Source organism: Erithacus rubecula (assembly GCF_903797595.1).
Source record: "Erithacus rubecula genome assembly, chromosome: 3".
In the NCBI taxonomy this organism is placed as follows: Eukaryota; Metazoa; Chordata; class Aves; order Passeriformes; family Muscicapidae; genus Erithacus; species Erithacus rubecula.
This window is the reverse complement of record NC_136689.1, coordinates 22,601,413-22,619,657: the sequence shown is the minus strand read 5'-3', so window position 1 is coordinate 22,619,657 and position 18,245 is coordinate 22,601,413. Positions and strand designations below refer to the sequence as shown.

The 18,245-nt window shown below is 38.2% G+C and overlaps 1 protein-coding gene across 3 annotated transcripts in view; it reads left to right on the top strand.

Annotated features, from left to right (window-relative positions):
• CDK6 (cyclin dependent kinase 6) overlaps nt 1-18,245 on the top strand; it is a 126,238-nt gene that overhangs the window by 102,592 nt on the left and 5,401 nt on the right. For all 3 annotated transcript variants that reach the window (XM_079301037.1, XM_079301039.1, XM_079301038.1), the window contains exons 6-7: nt 13,067-13,117; nt 16,974-17,109. In XM_079301037.1, coding sequence (XP_079157163.1) covers nt 13,067-13,117; nt 16,974-17,109 — 187 coding nt within the window. The remainder of the gene's footprint in view (nt 1-13,066; nt 13,118-16,973; nt 17,110-18,245) is intronic.

Here is an 18,245-nt window from a genome sequence, read left to right as displayed (position 1 = left end):
AGGTATTAACATCATAGCATTTGCAATGGATATTTGGAAATGCAGCTGACAGCAGAAACATCTGGATCTGAGCTGTGCTGGGCACAGCTGCTGGCCACTTGCTGTGAGCGTGCATCACCTTTGTGTCCTCTGGAGCTTCTCAAAGACAAGTTCATACCTGCAATAGGCCAGAGCAGCCTGAGGGCTGCCTTGGTAGGGGACCCAGCTGCAGATGGATTTTAGCATTCACTCCACCAGCCAGAGAACAGGAGAGAAGCAGAGCAATGTCATCCATGCCCCTTGCTGTCTAGCCTGAAGAGGGATAGCCAGCTGTACACTGCCCAAAGACTTTCCATTTGAAAGGATCTCCTGGCTCTTTCACACAGCTTCCCTCTGCAGGAACTTGGCTGGGAGAGACTTTGCTTTTTGCCTAGAGTTTGGCCGGGGGAATCTCTGTGTACTTTCGTTTGACTCGTAATACAACTAAACATTGTTTTTATTTACTTTTCTCTTTCATAGGAAAATGGCTACAAAGCGGTATTTAAATTCCTGGGATCCTTTCCTGGACACTGGTGCACTCTGGAGAGGGGGGGGAAAGGACTAGGCTTTAACTGTGATTCATGTTGCTGAGCTCCCAAGTGTGGGAGTGTTTTTTCCAAATTGAGTGTCTGGTCAGACATTTTGATCCAGGCAGTCTTTACTGAATTTTCTGTGTTTGATTGTCCAGAAAAGGAGTCTAATAATTACCTAGCATTGGTCAGTCACAAAGACAATATGTACTAGTTAAGAAGCATATAGGACAAATATGTCTCATATTTGTGTTTTTCAGCAGCTTCAGACTAGCACTTTTCCATATGTATTGGTCACCAAGGCTGTTAAATGCTCTTTATAACTAATAGTACACCGTAAATGTGCATGAGAGAAGCAGAAAGCAGATCTAAAGGAACAGACAATCTCTGGAGATTTAAAAAAGATGAGTGCAGAGCAAAACATAACAGCTTTCTGAGAAGTTGTACTATTTCATACCAAGTAAATAATTGACTGTGAGAGGAGACTTCAAAATGTAAATGAGAAAGCAAGAAGTTTGATATGCAGATTTCTGGAAAACAAAAGGGAATCACAGTGCCCAAAGGCAGGTCCCCACTGCCTCTGTAGAAAAGCTTGCCTCCAGTGCAGGGTTCAGACTGCTGCAGAGAACTTGCCAGTCTGTGCATTGCAGATGTCAAAGACCAAGACAGAGTCCTAACTTGGTGAGGAAGGGAGGTGACCACAGCCTCTTCTGCATGTTCATGTCACCTGCCACAGAGCAGCACGTGTTACCCACGTGTAGCTGCCTGTGCCATCAGGGGCCTGGTGTTAGCAGGATACAGCTCACACTGCCACAACAACTCCTGGCCCTTCTTCCTTTGTAGCCATAGTTTGCCTTGTGATATGAAAGCACGTGTTGTTGCTTCTAATTTTTGTTTGCACACAGCCTGTGGCACTGCCATTACATTTGCTTGCTTGCTCTGCCTGACCTGCTGGCCCTGTACAAATGAATCCATGTGAGACACAGCCACCATAGCATGCCGACTGCTAGAGGCAGAGCCAGCATTTGACAGGCTCTTGGTGCCAGCATGTGACCTGTCTGACTGTTCTCTTGTGCTTGTGGTTTGCTTCGTTTTGCAGTCTTTTAGGAACCATCCGTCTGGCATGGTCAAACCATGTGACTTCTTCCAGAAACTCATACATAATCTGCTCTGCTTTCCTTTTATAGATGCACTGGATGAATTCTGTCCAGATGCAACTCTTAAGACAAACTCTGAGAAAGTATTTCTTCTTTTACTTAAATATTCTCCATATATTCCTAGCTTCTCTCCTAAGTTTGCCAGTAGTAAGTGCTTTTGTAATATAGACATTTGTCAAATACAAATTTCATCCAAGGGATTACTTCATTTCCACTCATTTATGCAACTGAGCTGGAGTAAATTGGCATAAAGATTCAGTTACTATTGATTTTCACTGAGTCTGAATCAGTTACCTAAAGGTACATGACTCAATGAGCTATATCATCACCAACTATATCACCCACTACAGTGAATTATCAGATCTTTTTTATTAGATTATGTCCATGAAACAAGTTTTATGAATATGTCAGTACAGCATACACACTGTTCTATACAATTTAATAATTTTTAAGTGCTCTTTATATCCAAATAATTTGGGAACAAGCTTTCAGCATCTAAAGAAATATACATAGCAGGAGATCTTTCTGTAGTGTTTCTATCTGTAGCTGTTAAATTAAGCCTATTTGGTGATGATGAATCATACTCAGTTAAACCTAGATCTCATCAGACCATTAGCAATGAAAGAGTACATGTACAGAGTCAGAACTGGATTCTAGGTGGGTGTCCTACCCACTCAGGCACAGAAACAGACTTGCTTGCTTCTCTCCTGCCTTGGAATCGTTTTTCCATTCGTGTGAAGTAATTGCAAAAGGAGAGGTACATGTTGCTCATCTCCTAGATCTTTTAAGAGTTTGATTTTGAGGGCATTTTGCTGGAAAGTGCCAGTGGAGTTTAAAGAGGGCCTAGACTTTTTAGCAATCCCTCTATTTTTGGCAAACATGCCAGCCACAACTGTATGACTTACTAAATGGCTTAGTAAGGGAGGAGGCTTTTATTTGATTATTCACTAGCTCCAGAAGAGGATTCTGTTTTTTTCTTTATTTCTGAACAAGTCAGGTTGGGTTGGTTGTTTTTTCAGAAATGACAGCCATCTCCATCTAGATCTTGATGAACTCCTTGTAGTGGACATAAAGATGGTGAACACTGTGGTGATGTGGGGACAGAAGAGTTCAGGATATGGGGTGATTCAAGGAGCTACATGTGCTTGCTGTTTTAGAGACCAAGGGAATGTTCATTTTGTAAAGATAGAGTTGTGTGCTCTTCCCATTAAAATGATGTAAAAGACCAATAGAGCTGTGCCACAGACAGCACAAAAGGCATATGGTACAGTAATGGCAAAGCAGAGATAATAGCACAAAAATTGTTGCAAAAAAAAAAGATCTAGGGAGTGTAGTAACACACAAATCTACTGCACAAAATGTGCTGCAGTTGCATAGGGGAGGGTGACATCTGAGCAATGTCATCAACTGGAAGTTAGGTTTTCAGTTTTCTCTTTGATATGAAAATTAACTTACTCTTTCTTTTGGTCAGGGTTCAAGTGGAGAAAAAGATTTTATGTGAAATCACTAAAGATTGAACAGGATAAATAACAGAAAACTCCTGATAGTTGAACTCAGAATTCTATGCACTGTCATGGACCAGTGAGTGTAAATCTCACAGCTTCTCTGGCCTCAGTGTATTGCATGGGACAGTGTTGCTTAGGGCAAAGCTGTATCTAGTTTAACTGGCCTTTGAAAACTGTATCAGTTTTCCTTGCATGGTTGCTATACTAACTTTCTACTTTAAATGCTTATCTCAAGCTTTTCTGCAGGTGTTTATTAATTCACTGTAAGCCAGCACAGCTGCTAAAAATTAAAGTATTTTCTTCACACCATCCTCCTAATCCACTTTCATGTCTTTTGACACTCAGACTCAGCAGCTGGGGTAAAGAAGTTGAAATTGAAATGTAACCTCTGCTCACATAACAGTTTGCCATTTAGTACTGAAATGTTTTCCCTGCCCTTCTTGCCTGAAGGGTTGTAATCCACTTACAGAATTTTTTTCTGACCAGGAGTCTTTTATTACAGCTGAGGGTGATGAGACATATTAGTTGTGGGTGGGCACAGTTCTGATGTTTCAGGATTATCTCAAAATTTAGAGAAGCTTAGAGCAACAGGTGCCATTAACACCTAGTATGGGGGCAAATAAAGTGATCACAGATCAAAACATATACTTGACACCACACAGGAGCAGCTGAAGCCCAGATGGAGAGAAAACCCAAGGATTCTCTCTCTTAGTCTTTAATCTTTTTCCAGAAGGGAAAAAAAAATCACTTTTTCTTAGATTGCATTCTGTATTGAGAATCTTATGTTCTGTGTTGTGAGAACATCTTTGAATTATGTGTTTCCCTTTGAACATGGGAATTTGACATCTCTTAAAGCTCCTTTTTCTGCAGTCTCACAGAATGCTTGTGTGCAGCCTCTATTACCTCATTGTCACTGTCACTGTACTACTGCAGCTGACAGAAGATTGACTTTCAGAATTTTTCTGATGCTCTTATAGTCAGATACTTGGTTTTTTTGCCTTACTCTTCCCAGTTCTAGAGTCTGTTGGTGGGGTTGGTTTTTAAAGTTAGGCTAGTAATTTAATCATATAGATGTACCATTTTCTATGTTGCTCACAATGGTGAAAATAAATTATCATTTATGACATAATCCTGTCACTTATTTTGTATTAAGTATTTAGAGTATAAGCTCTTTATCCATAGAGTATACTTTTGTCTGTGAAGCTCCTTGCTTAGCATTACTAAGATAGAGATAAAGCCCAAGAAAACCTGGGAACATACTTGGATGTTGATTTACTCAGTATCTTTGGGGAGATCAAATGTAGTATGTAGACTGTATGTGTTTGTGACTTATTTTCCCTTTGATAAGGAATAATCACAGGTAGGTAAGAGTTAGTTTCCTTTGGGCAATAGTCATGTGTGCATACTCTTTCACTTGATACAAGAATGATAACAAAGTTAGACATTTGGTTTAAAAGAATTTACTCCAAGAGTAATCAACCTAATGGCACAAAACCTTTTAGCCTAAAGCTGTACCATGAAGGCAATCTGATTGAAAGTATATCCAGTTTGTGGAACATTATTGAATTTTAATTAGAGGGCCTCAGACTTTAAAAGCTGTCCTGTATCCATCCCCTTGATTAGAACTAGTCCAGCATTAGAGGCACTCTTAAGAAAAGCCCATTTTAAAAGGGGTTTTTATACCAGTAAATATAGTAAATATCTAAACATGAGCTTTCTTGAAAGTCATCTTGGCAGTGCAAGAAAAATTGTGGAACTGCAAAAAAATTAATTCTGTATCTCTGAAAACTGTGAAAAAGATTCTCATAGTGAAATTTCATACAGGATAAAGGAGTAGATACTTCATGTAGAAGACTGCTTTCATTTTATTTACATAATTGATAAAAACTAGGAACAGACTGAAACTCCTCTTGCTTACCTTGAAGGTTGGTCTTTTACTGTGATGTTGATGTTCTAAATCTTTATTTCTTTAGAATACAGCATTAAAGAGCATCTTCATATTCTGGATAAAATGTCATTCTGAAGTGCTGTCCGCTAGATTTTTAAGTGAGGAGTAAATTATGAGTTAAATTAAAGAAGTGAAGAACAGCTCTGACATGCTCTGGAGGGAAGATATAAATCTTTTCAGAGAAAATATGGGCAAATTTGTTCACAGGCATGAAGTTCTCTGCACAAACACACGGACACACTGCCTACACAGTGTCCTGCACACTGATTTGCACTATTTGAATGAAATGGAGAGTGAGGAGCCCTCTTGGCTCCTACCCTTCCACATAAAACAGCCTTTATCTAATCCATACCTCAATTATTGCCTTCAAACCCCACAAGTGAGTTGCAGAAGAAGGGCAAAGCCGTGTGACAGTTTTAGAGTGCACATTTAAAACAGGGCTATGAAATAACTTCATGAGAGAGAAGAGAATTCATCACAATAAGTGGGTGTGGGAAGACCATGACCATATTGTATGTGTTATACCAGTGTTTCTTTCAGTCTGCTTTCAAAAGCAGAAGTCTGCAGTTTAGTTATGTTATTAAATTTCAAACTGCTGGTGGATAAGTAGAAGTAATTTAACTGTGCACCATGATGAGGTGAGTGTTTAATACACAGACAGTTCAATCATGTTGCTGGTAGAACTATCAGTACAAACAAAAGGAATGCTTCTTTTTCCATACTGAGCAGAGACCACACTTTTTTTTCCCTTCCCTTTTTCCAAGGTCAGTTGTGTATGTATTTACAGAATTTGCTTCAAACATTGCCATGGTTTTCAAGGTGCCACTATTATATCATGCTTCCTGAGCTGAGATAATAACCCTTAAAGCCCTAGTGAAATAAACCTACAAATCTTGTGGGGAAACAAATGTCCTGAGATAAGAGAACTGTGACGTGTGTGATGAGAGAGTAAGTGAAGGACACTCAACCTATCAAGGCTCTTCTATTTCAAACAATAATGTTCAGTGATGAATTCTGAAGCAGTTCTGCCCAGGAACAGATGAGATCTGCCTGTGTTGCAGCATAGTCTGGTCAAAGATTATATCTGCACTTACCTTAATTTTGGGAACTTTATATGTATGTGCAAACATATATGTAATGTATGTATCCTTCTCTTGAAACATGATTTTTTTTCTTAAAAAAGGTTTGAAACCAGATCTCAATTGATTTGAACCTGGGGTCATTGATGTCTGTGGTAAAGCTCCCTCTAATGTCAGTGGTGGGGTACAAGGCCCATCATTCTGTTCCAAGGCCACCTGGAATTATGCTTACCTGAAAGATACCAAGCAAATTTTAAGCATCCAGAAAAGATCTAGTTTGCTAGTTCTTAAGGAAGCTTTGAAGATTTTATCTTACTCAAGAGATCATTATGCATATTGGATAAGTTTCACTCTACACAGTAGGCTGGCCCTGCTTTGGTTACAAAGCTATACATGATGCCTCTGTTTGTTTTCACTTTTACTAGCATTTCCTTTTCAGTTATGCATGCAAAGGGAACATGTGAATTTGGGTCCTTCCTTGCTGGCTTGTATCTGCACCCAGCTCTGAAAGCTCTTTATTTTCTTCTTCAAGAGACTCCATATGTTTATTATGAACTAGGCCATATGTGCTTTTGGGGGTCAGAATATTATCTTTATTTCTAGAATTAATTTGCTTCATTTCGATTAGCAATGGAGACCAAATTCAATACACTACGAAACTGGAAGTTTGCAAAACTACCTCTTTTTTTTTTTTTTTTATCTGGTTCTGTCTGCTGGGTAACATGAGAAACTCCAGGGAAAGTAATAATTGTTGTCGGTTTTGATGCATTAGATCTGGTTCTAATAATAGTTCAATATTGACATAGCCCCACCTTAGAGCTCTTATTCGTGATTGTGATTCTATCATACTTGAAGAATGATAGATTTTTGAATGAAAGAAATTGGTCTTTTAAAGACTAAAATGAGAAATGCAAGATGGCTAATCTGGTTTCTGTCAGATTTTAGCTGAAGAGTATTTCCTCAGTCGTGATGTTTATCTATGTCATCTTTTTTCTTACATATTGGAGGAGAGAAGATAAGTTTCATAAAAGTTTTGAGCAATTTATGATAGAGTATAATAACCTCTACATGAAGTAACTTCTTCCTAAGTAGTGTCTGGCACCCACCCACACAGAGATATTATTAAAGGGAAAGGAGAGAGAGAAGTACAAGAAAATGTTAGGTTTAAAATGAGAACTCTGAATTACACAACAGCTGAGGCAAGTCACTTGTGACTGGAAGTGGGTAACTGTCCAGAGTGTGAAATCTTGTCGGCGTGGCCTGTTTTCAAATTAAAGTTTCGTATTTCACCTTTTTCATCTTCCATACCAGAGCGGCCAATGATCTTCATGTTTAAAAGGTGATAACTTTTTTTCATGTTTTACTTTCTGTTTCCATACCTGTAGTGCAGACTTGTGCAGGCAATTTGTCAAAGAGAAACAGTGGTAGCAACAAGAGTGGCTAGGAATCAGTTCAGAAATAATCCCTCTGAATAAAGGTTTCCACAGGACAGTCCAGATCATATTATTTCTAGTCATCTCATAATTTCAGTTTTAGGTCATGTTTTATTTTAATTCTTAAAATAAAAATATTTTCTTCATAACAAGTAACTAAGAATCTCACAAAATTATTTACCAGCTATTCACATTTTGTAATATGAAAAGAAAAAACCCAGCCCATCCTTTTAATATATCTCTGACTATATAATTTGGCAGGTTTCCTATGGTATGATGCAGGATTCCTTGGCAAATGTTACTTGGCTTTAGCTTTCTTAGTTTCTTCACCATCACTTCATTGCTCTTATACATACAGACATACAAACTCCTAGACTTAACTGCTGCAACACTATCTGATTCTAAAATTTAATATACAGCTTCCATGTACCCTTGATATACCATTTCTCTTTACATTTTTTTCTTCACTATGTCAAATAATCATGGACTTTGAACACTTCCCTTATTTTGTGAAATGCCTTCAAAGCTGCTACTACCTATTCTGAATTCACTGCTCTTCTTCCCAAAACAACTTCTTGGCATCTTCTCAACCAGAGTGTCTAAGCCCCACTCAATTTACCCAAAAATCAAGTTGTACCCTTCCTACTGTTAATGTTCTTCTCATTTTAGGGAGTTCTTGTAAGATTTCTCTGAGTACACATGGATCACCAAAATACAGACTTTTCACTAAGAATTGTATATATTCAAGTTAGTAATTAAGAGATTATCCTTACCATTTTCCTGTGATAACAAGGAAGGGGATGGAATTCCTAACTGCTGTTGTCACCACAATGAGTAAATGGAGTAGCTGAAAGAATCTAGGTAGTTATTTTGTTTACTATTTCTTACATATCTGGAAAGAGATTAGGCTTGTCTAGCTTTGGAAGCACTTGTGTTGGCAGTTCCAGGACTGTCATGAGAGCTCAGTAGCATGTTTTGGTTAGAAAGTTAATTTCTTACCTTTTTTTCACTCTTTAGTACAGTCTTTCTTCATGTGACCTTTCTTCCATGTGTCCATTTTACCTATATCAGAAAAGGAAAGATAGTTTCAAATCAGAATGTCACTAATCAGTTAAAAATGTCATTGTAAAGAAGCCTGCAGAAATCTTTTCCTGTTCACATGCTACAATGCATGTGGTTTTATTAGTTTTTTTCCTTTTGTCTGCATTATAGTTTGACTAGAACAGTGCTTATCAATGTCTTTAATTCCAATCTTTATGAAAATTCTAACTTTCTTTATGAAAAGCTTTAGATTCTCTTCTCTTTGTAGACCAAAGATGGAGGATAAAATCTAGAAGTAATGCCAGTTTGCAGTTAAAACTCATTTATCTCTTGCGTGTCATTGCATTGTCATTGTATATAATACTTTAAAAATTGCTTTGGCATGTCTGTAGAGTTGCACCAGGGAAAATTCTTTCATGGAGACTTTCTTAGGAAATGTTTATATCTCAGTTTTTACTGAGTAGTACAGACATGAAACACAATGTCTATAAAATAAAGTACTCAATTTTTCAGACACTGATATCCAGTTCAGATAGAAGGTGAATTCAGTGAAGTGAAGCTCGGCATGAGCGTGAGCAAAAGCATGAGCTAAGGCATGGGCAAGTGAAAAAGAGCCTGAAGTTGGTAAATGGTTCAATCCAGTATGTTCAGCTATATATAGGCATGAGAGCCTTTTGGCCAGAAGACTAGTGGTGCAAACTCTTTTAAACTATAAGCAGATGGTAACATTTCAAGATTTGTGAGGTTTTCCATCGCAACCTTATGTTGCGATCCGCATTTTTATTTTTGTAGTGTCACAGAATCACAGAATTGTTGAGATTGGAAGGACCTCTGGGTATCATGTGGTCCAAGCCCAGGCAGGATCACCTAGAACTGGTTGCCCAGGACCATCTCCAGATGGCTTTTGAATAACTCCAAGGTGGGAGGCTCCACAACCACTTCGAGTCAGTGCTCGGTCACCCTCACAGTAAAAAATTGTTTCTTTATGTTCAGAGGGTGTTCTTGTGCTTGTGCTTTCACAGTGCAGACTCATAGCTAATACCCATTTAATTGTGCAGCTGCACATTTTGTACCTCAGGAGCTAAGGTACTTGCTTATTGGCTCAGGAGGGTTTTATTTTAGCAGGACAGGGTAAGTAATACAGCCCCTCCATCATATCTGGAGGCTAAGGAAATTCTGGTCATTGAGTAGACATGAAAAGGCTTTTCCTCCATATAGTGGGCATCATTCCAGGGGCAGTGGATAATGGCCTAGCTCAAGGCCAGGAGAAGGAGTCGCCAAACAAGATGGACACTTGCGTGTTCCCTGTAATGTTTTCATCATTCTCTTGCCCTGAAAAATCAAAGAAGCAACAACTGACAACGTGGGAGCCATCTAAGACTTCTTCTTGAGCAAACAGAGAAATTAAATGTCATAGGTGCAATCCAAATATTTTTTTTCCCATCTTCTTCCCTACTTGGTGTGTGTTCAGTAACAACAGTAGTGTTACTTTCAGAGCATGGATTTTGTAGCAAGGAAAGTAGGGATGTTTGAGAGGATTGAGGAACCACACAAAAGACAAGTACATCCCCATGGACAGTTCTTTCATCCATGGGAATGTCCCTCTTTCCTGAGATACATGTACTCACAGATTTTAGGTGTTTCTTGAAGCAGGACGACAGATTCACATCCCCTGCCACGGGACACAAACCCAGCTTCATGCCTTTCCTGAAGAAAAAAAGGAAGAATGCTACAAAATCAGGCTCCAGAATTTAACTGGTCTTACACAGATTATGATCACAGAGAGGAGAATATATGCTGAAGAAAGGACTTCTGGATCAGGCTTGCATAAATAAACCTCAGGGAGTGAGTGGGTGTATGAGTCAGGTGAAAGATACCAAGAACAAAGGTGAAATTTTACTTTGCTGTGGCTGCTGAGTGTTCTCAATTCAAAGGTGGTGGGAGAGCTGGTGTCCACCTTTAAGAATCTTTAAAAAATTGTCTTGACATGGAAGTTTTTAGGTGTACTGGACTCGCAGAGCTGTCAAGTCATTGCAAAAGAATAGCTAGTGCCAAAATGTGAAATAAGAACTTCATACAGCTGCTGATTAGGTAAATTTATTTCCCCAATCATCTGTCTGATATTCCAATTGAACCTCGAGCCAAAATTCATGAGGCAAATTTCATTATAGTAGTGATGCCTAACCTGGAGTTGGCATCCTGTTGTAGTCATGATGGTGGGGTGGATAGGAGGCTGAAAGATGAACTAATAACACTTCATTATGATGAAATATCAAAGTATGTTGGAAGGTCACCTTGTGTTGTATAATTATACTTTCAAAAGAATTTAAATTCTTGCTTCAGCCCTTAGTGAATTTGAGACAGCAGAAATGATGGGAAAAACCTTCCTTAAAAATCCCAAGAATTGTACTTGTTTTGGCATGACACTGCCTAAGGTGATTTGCAAACAAGGCTGCCTTTGCCAGGCTTTCACATTAGTGCAAGGTTCAGCATACATTTAAAAACATTAAATCAGCTTTCCATTTGCATAGATAGGATTATTTGAATGTGTAGATTTTGTTCGTTTAAAGGGCCCCAATAATCTAATGCGGGAGCTGAAATTAAAAATTCAAAGTAGCTGTATGTTAATAGTTGCAAGCAGTAGTTAAAAAAAAATGTCTTAGGTTTGTAATATTGCTTGACTTTGGAAGATACAGAGTGTGTCAGCTGCCACAAGCAGTGCTAGGATTGTAACTATTGAATATTCTAAAAATCAGGCCCCAAACTTAGGACAGATGCTCCTGTCTGAGTGGGTTATGCTTTGGGTTTTTGTAGAAGGCAGTATTGCTATATACCTTAAAGCTTAAAAATACCCAGAAATCCCAAAGTATGAATTGCAATGGGTTTATTCACAATCAAAATGAATGACCTAACAGGCTGGACAAGTAACAGGCTACCACATTTTACCCTATCAGATCAAATCTCATATCGGATGGTTTCAAATCAGATTTGATTGAATTGCATATGGTCAGTGAGAGGGGAAGGATCATAGCTGACTACTCCTTGTTCTCCATTCTAGATGGGAGAGATCTTCTCCTGTGAAAAGCACAGTGAAAGGATGTCTTTGGCTGTCACTGGTGTTCTAGAACTTGGGTCAGACAGAAGAGGAGTATGTGGAGAGAGGCAGGAGAATGGGTGTTTCTCCATAACCAAAGGCTGCTGGTGAAAGCGTGGGATTATGCATTGTTTGTCAAGCCACTGTGTCTCAGCTGAACACTTCTAGAAACTGTATCCATGAGTTTACAACATACTGTGTACTTAGAGAGACAGATCCAGAAGAAAGGGCAGCCTGGCTGTCAGTCAACCCAAGTTACTATCTCAGTTTGCAGCGTGTGTCGTGTTTCTTGGAGTAATCTCCTATTTGTTGAACCAAAATGGTACATGGTATCTGTGGCCTGATCTTCACAGATCCCTCATTCTGGCTGGATCCTTACTCATCTGTCAGTAAAATGTTAGAATATCTTGGGAGTTTCAACATAGAATTGCACTGTTGTTCACACCTTACTGAGTTCAACACAGGGCTGGCAGTACAGCCATACTACCATACAAATCAGAATTTCATATTTTATATTGGCACTGTGGGGTGATAGCATCTTACACGTGACAAAGTAAAAATATTTTAATTGCATTTTGAAAAGAAAAAGTGTGTCTGAAAGTATTTTTAGTCACTGTTGTTTTTTCAAAAGCATTTGGACATTCAGCCTAACAATTTGTTTCTTTCCTGAATGTATCTTTATTTATGCAGCAGAAGTATTCCTCTACTTCAAGGTAAATTCTGTACCGTTTCACACCCCATTGTTTACAGACCTTCATGAATCCATTGTCGTTTATTTGACCCCTTAAATCTAGGAGCACATTTCCAATATACAGTGTGCAAAAAATTTAATTTTCAATTTATATTCATAATAATTAATCTAATTTTATTATGTTTTAATGAGTTGCATGGCATTCACTCTGTTTTTATCTCTCTTAGCAGCTATTTTATTGTTCTTTGTAGTGAAAACTATTTTGTTAATGATATAATTCATAGGACAGTATTAGTTGAGAGAAAATTATTTCATTCATGCAGAAGGGCATGATTAAATTTTCAAAAGTAGTGTATTCAAAAATATGTGTCATCTGTCCCCTTTTGTTACCAGTTTTAGAAGAAACTTGAAAGGTTCACTCACAGACTGGATAAAGCATGGAAGCAGAAGATACGAAGTCTCAAAAAAAAACCCATGTTTTTGCCCTACATTGGCAACTGTCAATGACACATAAAAATTCATATTAATTAAAGCAAGTCACATCCTAAAAACATTTTTTTATTTTTTCAGACCACTCTTCCGTGGAAATTCAGATGTTGATCAACTAGGAAAAATCTTTGAGTAAGTAATAACTAGTTGCCTTATGTCAGTATCTGTTTAACATTGAAACCCTATGAGATTTCTTTGCCATGTTTTTTATGCAATAATGTGACCAGAACAAAGTATTCCTAGAACATATTTCCTATTGCTACCATATGCAACATGATATTTCCGTGCATTCTGTGTCAGAGTGGGAGGAGGAAGCAACATGGAATATAGTTCTGCAAAACTGATAGCCATCATCAGGAAGTTATGAGACTTCTGAGTTTGGGCTTTTTAAGTCTCTTAAACATACTGTGCATGTACCATTCATACATATTCTCTAACAGTTACATCCAAGAGATTCTCTTCATGTAAACAAACACAGAGGTTTTATTTTTTTTTTCATTATTTCTTTCTTCATTGCAGAAAACAGCACTAGAATATATTAAAAGCTGAAATCTCTAAAATTATTACTGACAGCATCTTTGCAGAAAAGACTTCCAAACATACAAAAATATATTAGCTTTTAAAATATGTTGTCTAGCCTGTTAACAGTCCATATTTCGGCTGGAAGGTAATTGTGAGAACTGAGGGAATATCAGCATTTTAACGTGTGCTCTCTCAGAGATTAATTGACTTTCTTTTAAAACCATTTTACAGTTCTAGAAGTTTGTGTTTTTCAAATATGTCAAATACATTAAGGAGGCAGGTAGACTCTGAACTCTCTGAGGTAGAATATTTCTCATCTAAAATTAAGTTACTGCTATTACCAATATGATAATTAAATAGGATTATATTACTTTTTATTGTAAAAGCTCTTCAGAGTAAGGAACAATTTTGTGTTTTTAAGCGGCATGTAAATTTATGATTTGGTGTACATCTAATATAATTAGGAAATCAAAGCCACAGAGATGTTACCAATGCAGAGAATGAATGCTGGTTTGCCTCTTGCACTATCTGCAAGGATCCAGGGATCTGGACAAAATAAGAAGTAGATAGCACAGAGAGAGAAGTATTACTCCAAAACATTATTTTCTTGAAGATAGTCCAAAGAAAAGATAGTAAAATTTCTAACAAAAGCTTAAACTGAGCAAATAAAGAATTTTTCTGTTTGACCATTTTTCCAGTTCTCAGATCATAACGGATCTGTTTCTAAACATTTTCATTATTTAATGTGGGGTTCCTAAATTGCAGGTCTTAATTTCACACAGTTGACTTCCCTTTCCTGCATACCATACCATGAGTATGTGACTCACTTGTGTGGTTAATTTGTCATGTGCTAAATAGCTCTTCCTGCCCAATCCAGAAAAATCAGTCCTTAAAGTTTACTTTTTCTTCTTCTGCCAAAACTAGCACTTTAGTCCTGCAATATTCTGCTTTATTAAATGAAGCTTTGATACATTTAACATATTTTACTATTTAAAAAGACATAGCTGTAATTTCTTTCATTTATGACATTTAAGGGGAAAATGAAAATGAACTGGGCTAGGATTAAATTGCATAGCTGCTAGTGGCAGCCTCCAGCAGGGATCTTTTCCATCCCTAGGGGCTGAGATTACCTGTGCAGAAAAGAATTCACTAAGAAAAGAAAATGCTGTGCTAAATTTAGAAGAAATTCCTTATTGCACATTGACTTAAAGAGAAAGTTTGGGTTTGTTTGTTTTTTTTTTTTGTACGGTTCTTCCTAAATAGTTGAGAAGTTTCTGTCTTGGGTTCTGAGGGTTTATGCCAAATAGTGTTTATTTTGTGTTTTCACAGCTGGAGAACCCCCTACAGTTAGGCCTAGCTCTTCTTGTAGGAGGGTTGTTTCTTTCTACAGTAGTGACTCATTCTGGAGATCACTTTGGACAGAAGGAAGTTTCGGGATTTTCATGCACTCTGGACCGATGCATTCTTTCAGATTATGGGGCTGTGGTCTGCCTTTGCTTGGCATGTGCATTGTGATTTGTGTCAGTAAAATTCCACTGTGTGTGAGGGTAAATCCCTCATACATGGCTCGAAACATTTTCCTGCTTTCCCAAGACACTACCAGCATGTGGCAAATCCTCATATATTTCAGGCTAAACTGCAATGGTTTGAACAGACTTGTCTCCCATTGTGATCAATGGGAGTGGAAAGTACTGAGAATTTCTCAAGACCAGGCCTGAACCTTTGGCAGGAGGTGAAACTTATCCAAGCTACTCCCAAACTTAGTCACTGCAATGGTGATGCTACCAGACCATTAGGGTGGGAGCAGCTACTCAGACATTCAGTGTTACAGGGTTTTGAGTACTATGTGTGTGTAACTAAAAATGTCTCTCCTTTCTACTCTGTCTTGTCCAGCCCACCCCTTTCTGACAGGCTGTGCCTCCTGGTTTCTTGTCATTAGCCTTGCCTGTGCCTGAGCTTGCTCTGCCCTGTTCATGCTCTGCCATGCAGTGTTAAAAACAGCAGGACTAACCAAACACATGTGAATGACAGGTTAAATGTTGCTGTTATTTCAAACTCTGAACTCTCCCATATTTGATGCTATTTGTATTATACTTAATATGGGGCCAGATCCTGAAGTATCTAATCAAAAGGCTTTGGCCAAGGGGCTGCCCCATAGCCACCCTGCTCCTGATGAATAGCAAGTGTGGTTCTTCATACAGTTTCAGCTTAGTGTCTCAGTGTTTCCCAAGAGCTGTGATGTATCCAGATGTAGTAGGTTTTAATTGTCTTGAGATTGTAATTGCTTTGCCTTTCTGGCCATGCTGTTATTTTTGAGGACATACTGATTTTCAGAGGTATTTTAGATGAGCCAAATTACAATCTAAAGTGAATGTAGGTAGAGGTGGGGTAATGCCATTATGTTGGCTGAGGGTAACCTGATTTACCTCTGTGTGGTTGGCCCACAGCCTCACCCAGCCTTGCAACAAACTCAGTGAGAAAAAAGGTCAATGCTGCTCCCTAGTGGCACTGGCCTTTGTGCAGGCCCAAGTATTCAGTGACACCAGTTTTTTTCTGTCCTTTCTTGTCCAACCCTGTCAGCGTTTCCATTGAAATTCCCAATTTTACAGGTTATAAAAATTTATTTTCCCTGAAACCAAACAATGTATGTTCTTTTCCAGAATTTCCATCAGAAACTGGTTTTCAACCCCAAAAATATTAACATCAGACTAAAATGTGAAATGTATGAGAGATAATTCATCGTTGTGGTTCACCTACCATTTAATTTATTTTAGTTTTAGAACTCAGCATGATTATTTAATAAGTAAAGATGTCTTCTATAATTTAAAGAATAAAGAAATAAAATATTTAAAGAAATTAAAATATTCTTTTAAAGAGTCAATAAAAACTAAAATACAATTGAAAGCAAAACCACAAAGATAATCAAGTGCCTTTCCACTTCCAAACTGAGACTTTAAAACCTGTATTGTGAAGCAAATAAATTGTTTAAATTTGGGCAAACAATTACTGCACGTAGCTTTGAAGCATTATGAAACATCCCTTTTATTGCCTTACCCTCATCTTGACCCACACTCCTCTCAGTCCCTATTCTTGTGAAAAAAGATCTTTGCATGCAATTCCCCTTTGAAACTTACTGCTTTTAATCATCCTGGAGTGACATATGTTGCACCATCCAGTCAAGAGCTAAGCAACTTTTTTCTGAAGCATTCAGCCTTCTTTCAGTAAAAAGACTCAGAAAATTGAGACTTAGACCAGAAAATTGTGCTACCCACAAAATGATTTCTACCAAGCACATTGAGGGCCTGTGTTTATCAGCTTATATTCACAGAGATTATTGCACTACTGCACAACAAAACATTTAAGATCATTTAAACAAAAAGACTCTAAAAATGCCACTCATTGTAATCAATATGAAGGGGAAACTGCATAAGTTTTCAGGCCTAACATTATGTTTTTCATTTCACAGTGTAATTGGGCTCCCAGAAGAAGAGGACTGGCCTAATGATGTTGCCCTCCCAAGAAATGCTTTTACTTCCAGACCTGCACAACCTATTGAAAAATTTGTACCAGATATCGATGAATTAGGCAAAGACTTGCTTCTTGTGAGTTTCTATTTGTTGTTTCCTACCTCATGTGACTGATAGCTCCCACTGTGCCTGCAACTTGCCAAGAAAAAATGAAGTTTCCCTTTAATGGAGTTAGTAAGAAAAATGTCACTAATAGATAATACAATTCATGTTAATCTGTGAAACAACAGCACAAAGACACTGCCTTTGGCTCAGGAGGTGTCAGAGATGAAAATAGTTCAAGATTAGGAAACTGGGTCAGTGATGTATCTGTTTGACCTGTTGTTAGACCTTATGATTAGATCCTCAGCACTGTAGTGTCACTGATGTAGAGCCATTCTAAAAATTTTGGCCTGTGAGTACAAAAACGGATCTACCTTTTTTTTTTGTATAGTGGACCCAATATAAAGTGGGAAATGGGCTGTAGTGGCAGATTACATCTGCTAACCTTCCACTGAATGCTGAAAACTTGACACTTGGAATTCACCAATTACTGCCTCTTGCAAATGGCAAGGCTGAACAGAAGCAGAAGAATTGGGCTGGTACAGCTATTTTCATCATTGTTACAAATATATTAGAGACCCCAGTTCTGAAGTTCAATCTTGAAATGGAATATAGGGAATGACCTTGCATCAGTTTGCTTCTTGCTGTGCTTGTTGAGATCTAGTTAAATTTGTTCCCTGGAAGTCTTTTAAAGATCTTGATTCATGTGAGCCAGGTAGAGTGCAATTCTTGAAAGACTTGATTGCAGCTCTTCAGGAACTGCTGTCTTTGGCCAAGGTTATCTCAGCAGCAGATGATCCTTCAGTGTCCTCATGACAGCAGCTCCCAGCTGCAGAAAGCTGGGCTACATCTGGACACTTGAAATGACAAGGGAGAAATACTGCTATGAGAAAAATCTGCTGTGCTTGCAGACAGGCTGGAAGTTGAAGCTAGACATGGGACAAGAATTAGATTCTGGAAACAACAAGGAATAATATGGCTGAGGGCACAGTGAGTGTGAGGCATGATGGGAGGGAGGTAGGGAGAGAGGAAAAAGATAAATATCTCTTCCTAGAAGGTGAGGTAGGAAAGAAATTTGTTCCTGCTAGGCAAAGAGATGATGACTGGGAGCCACATATAAAAGGGACGAGTAGAGCTGGAAGTCACTGAATTAAATTTCAGAAGTTAAA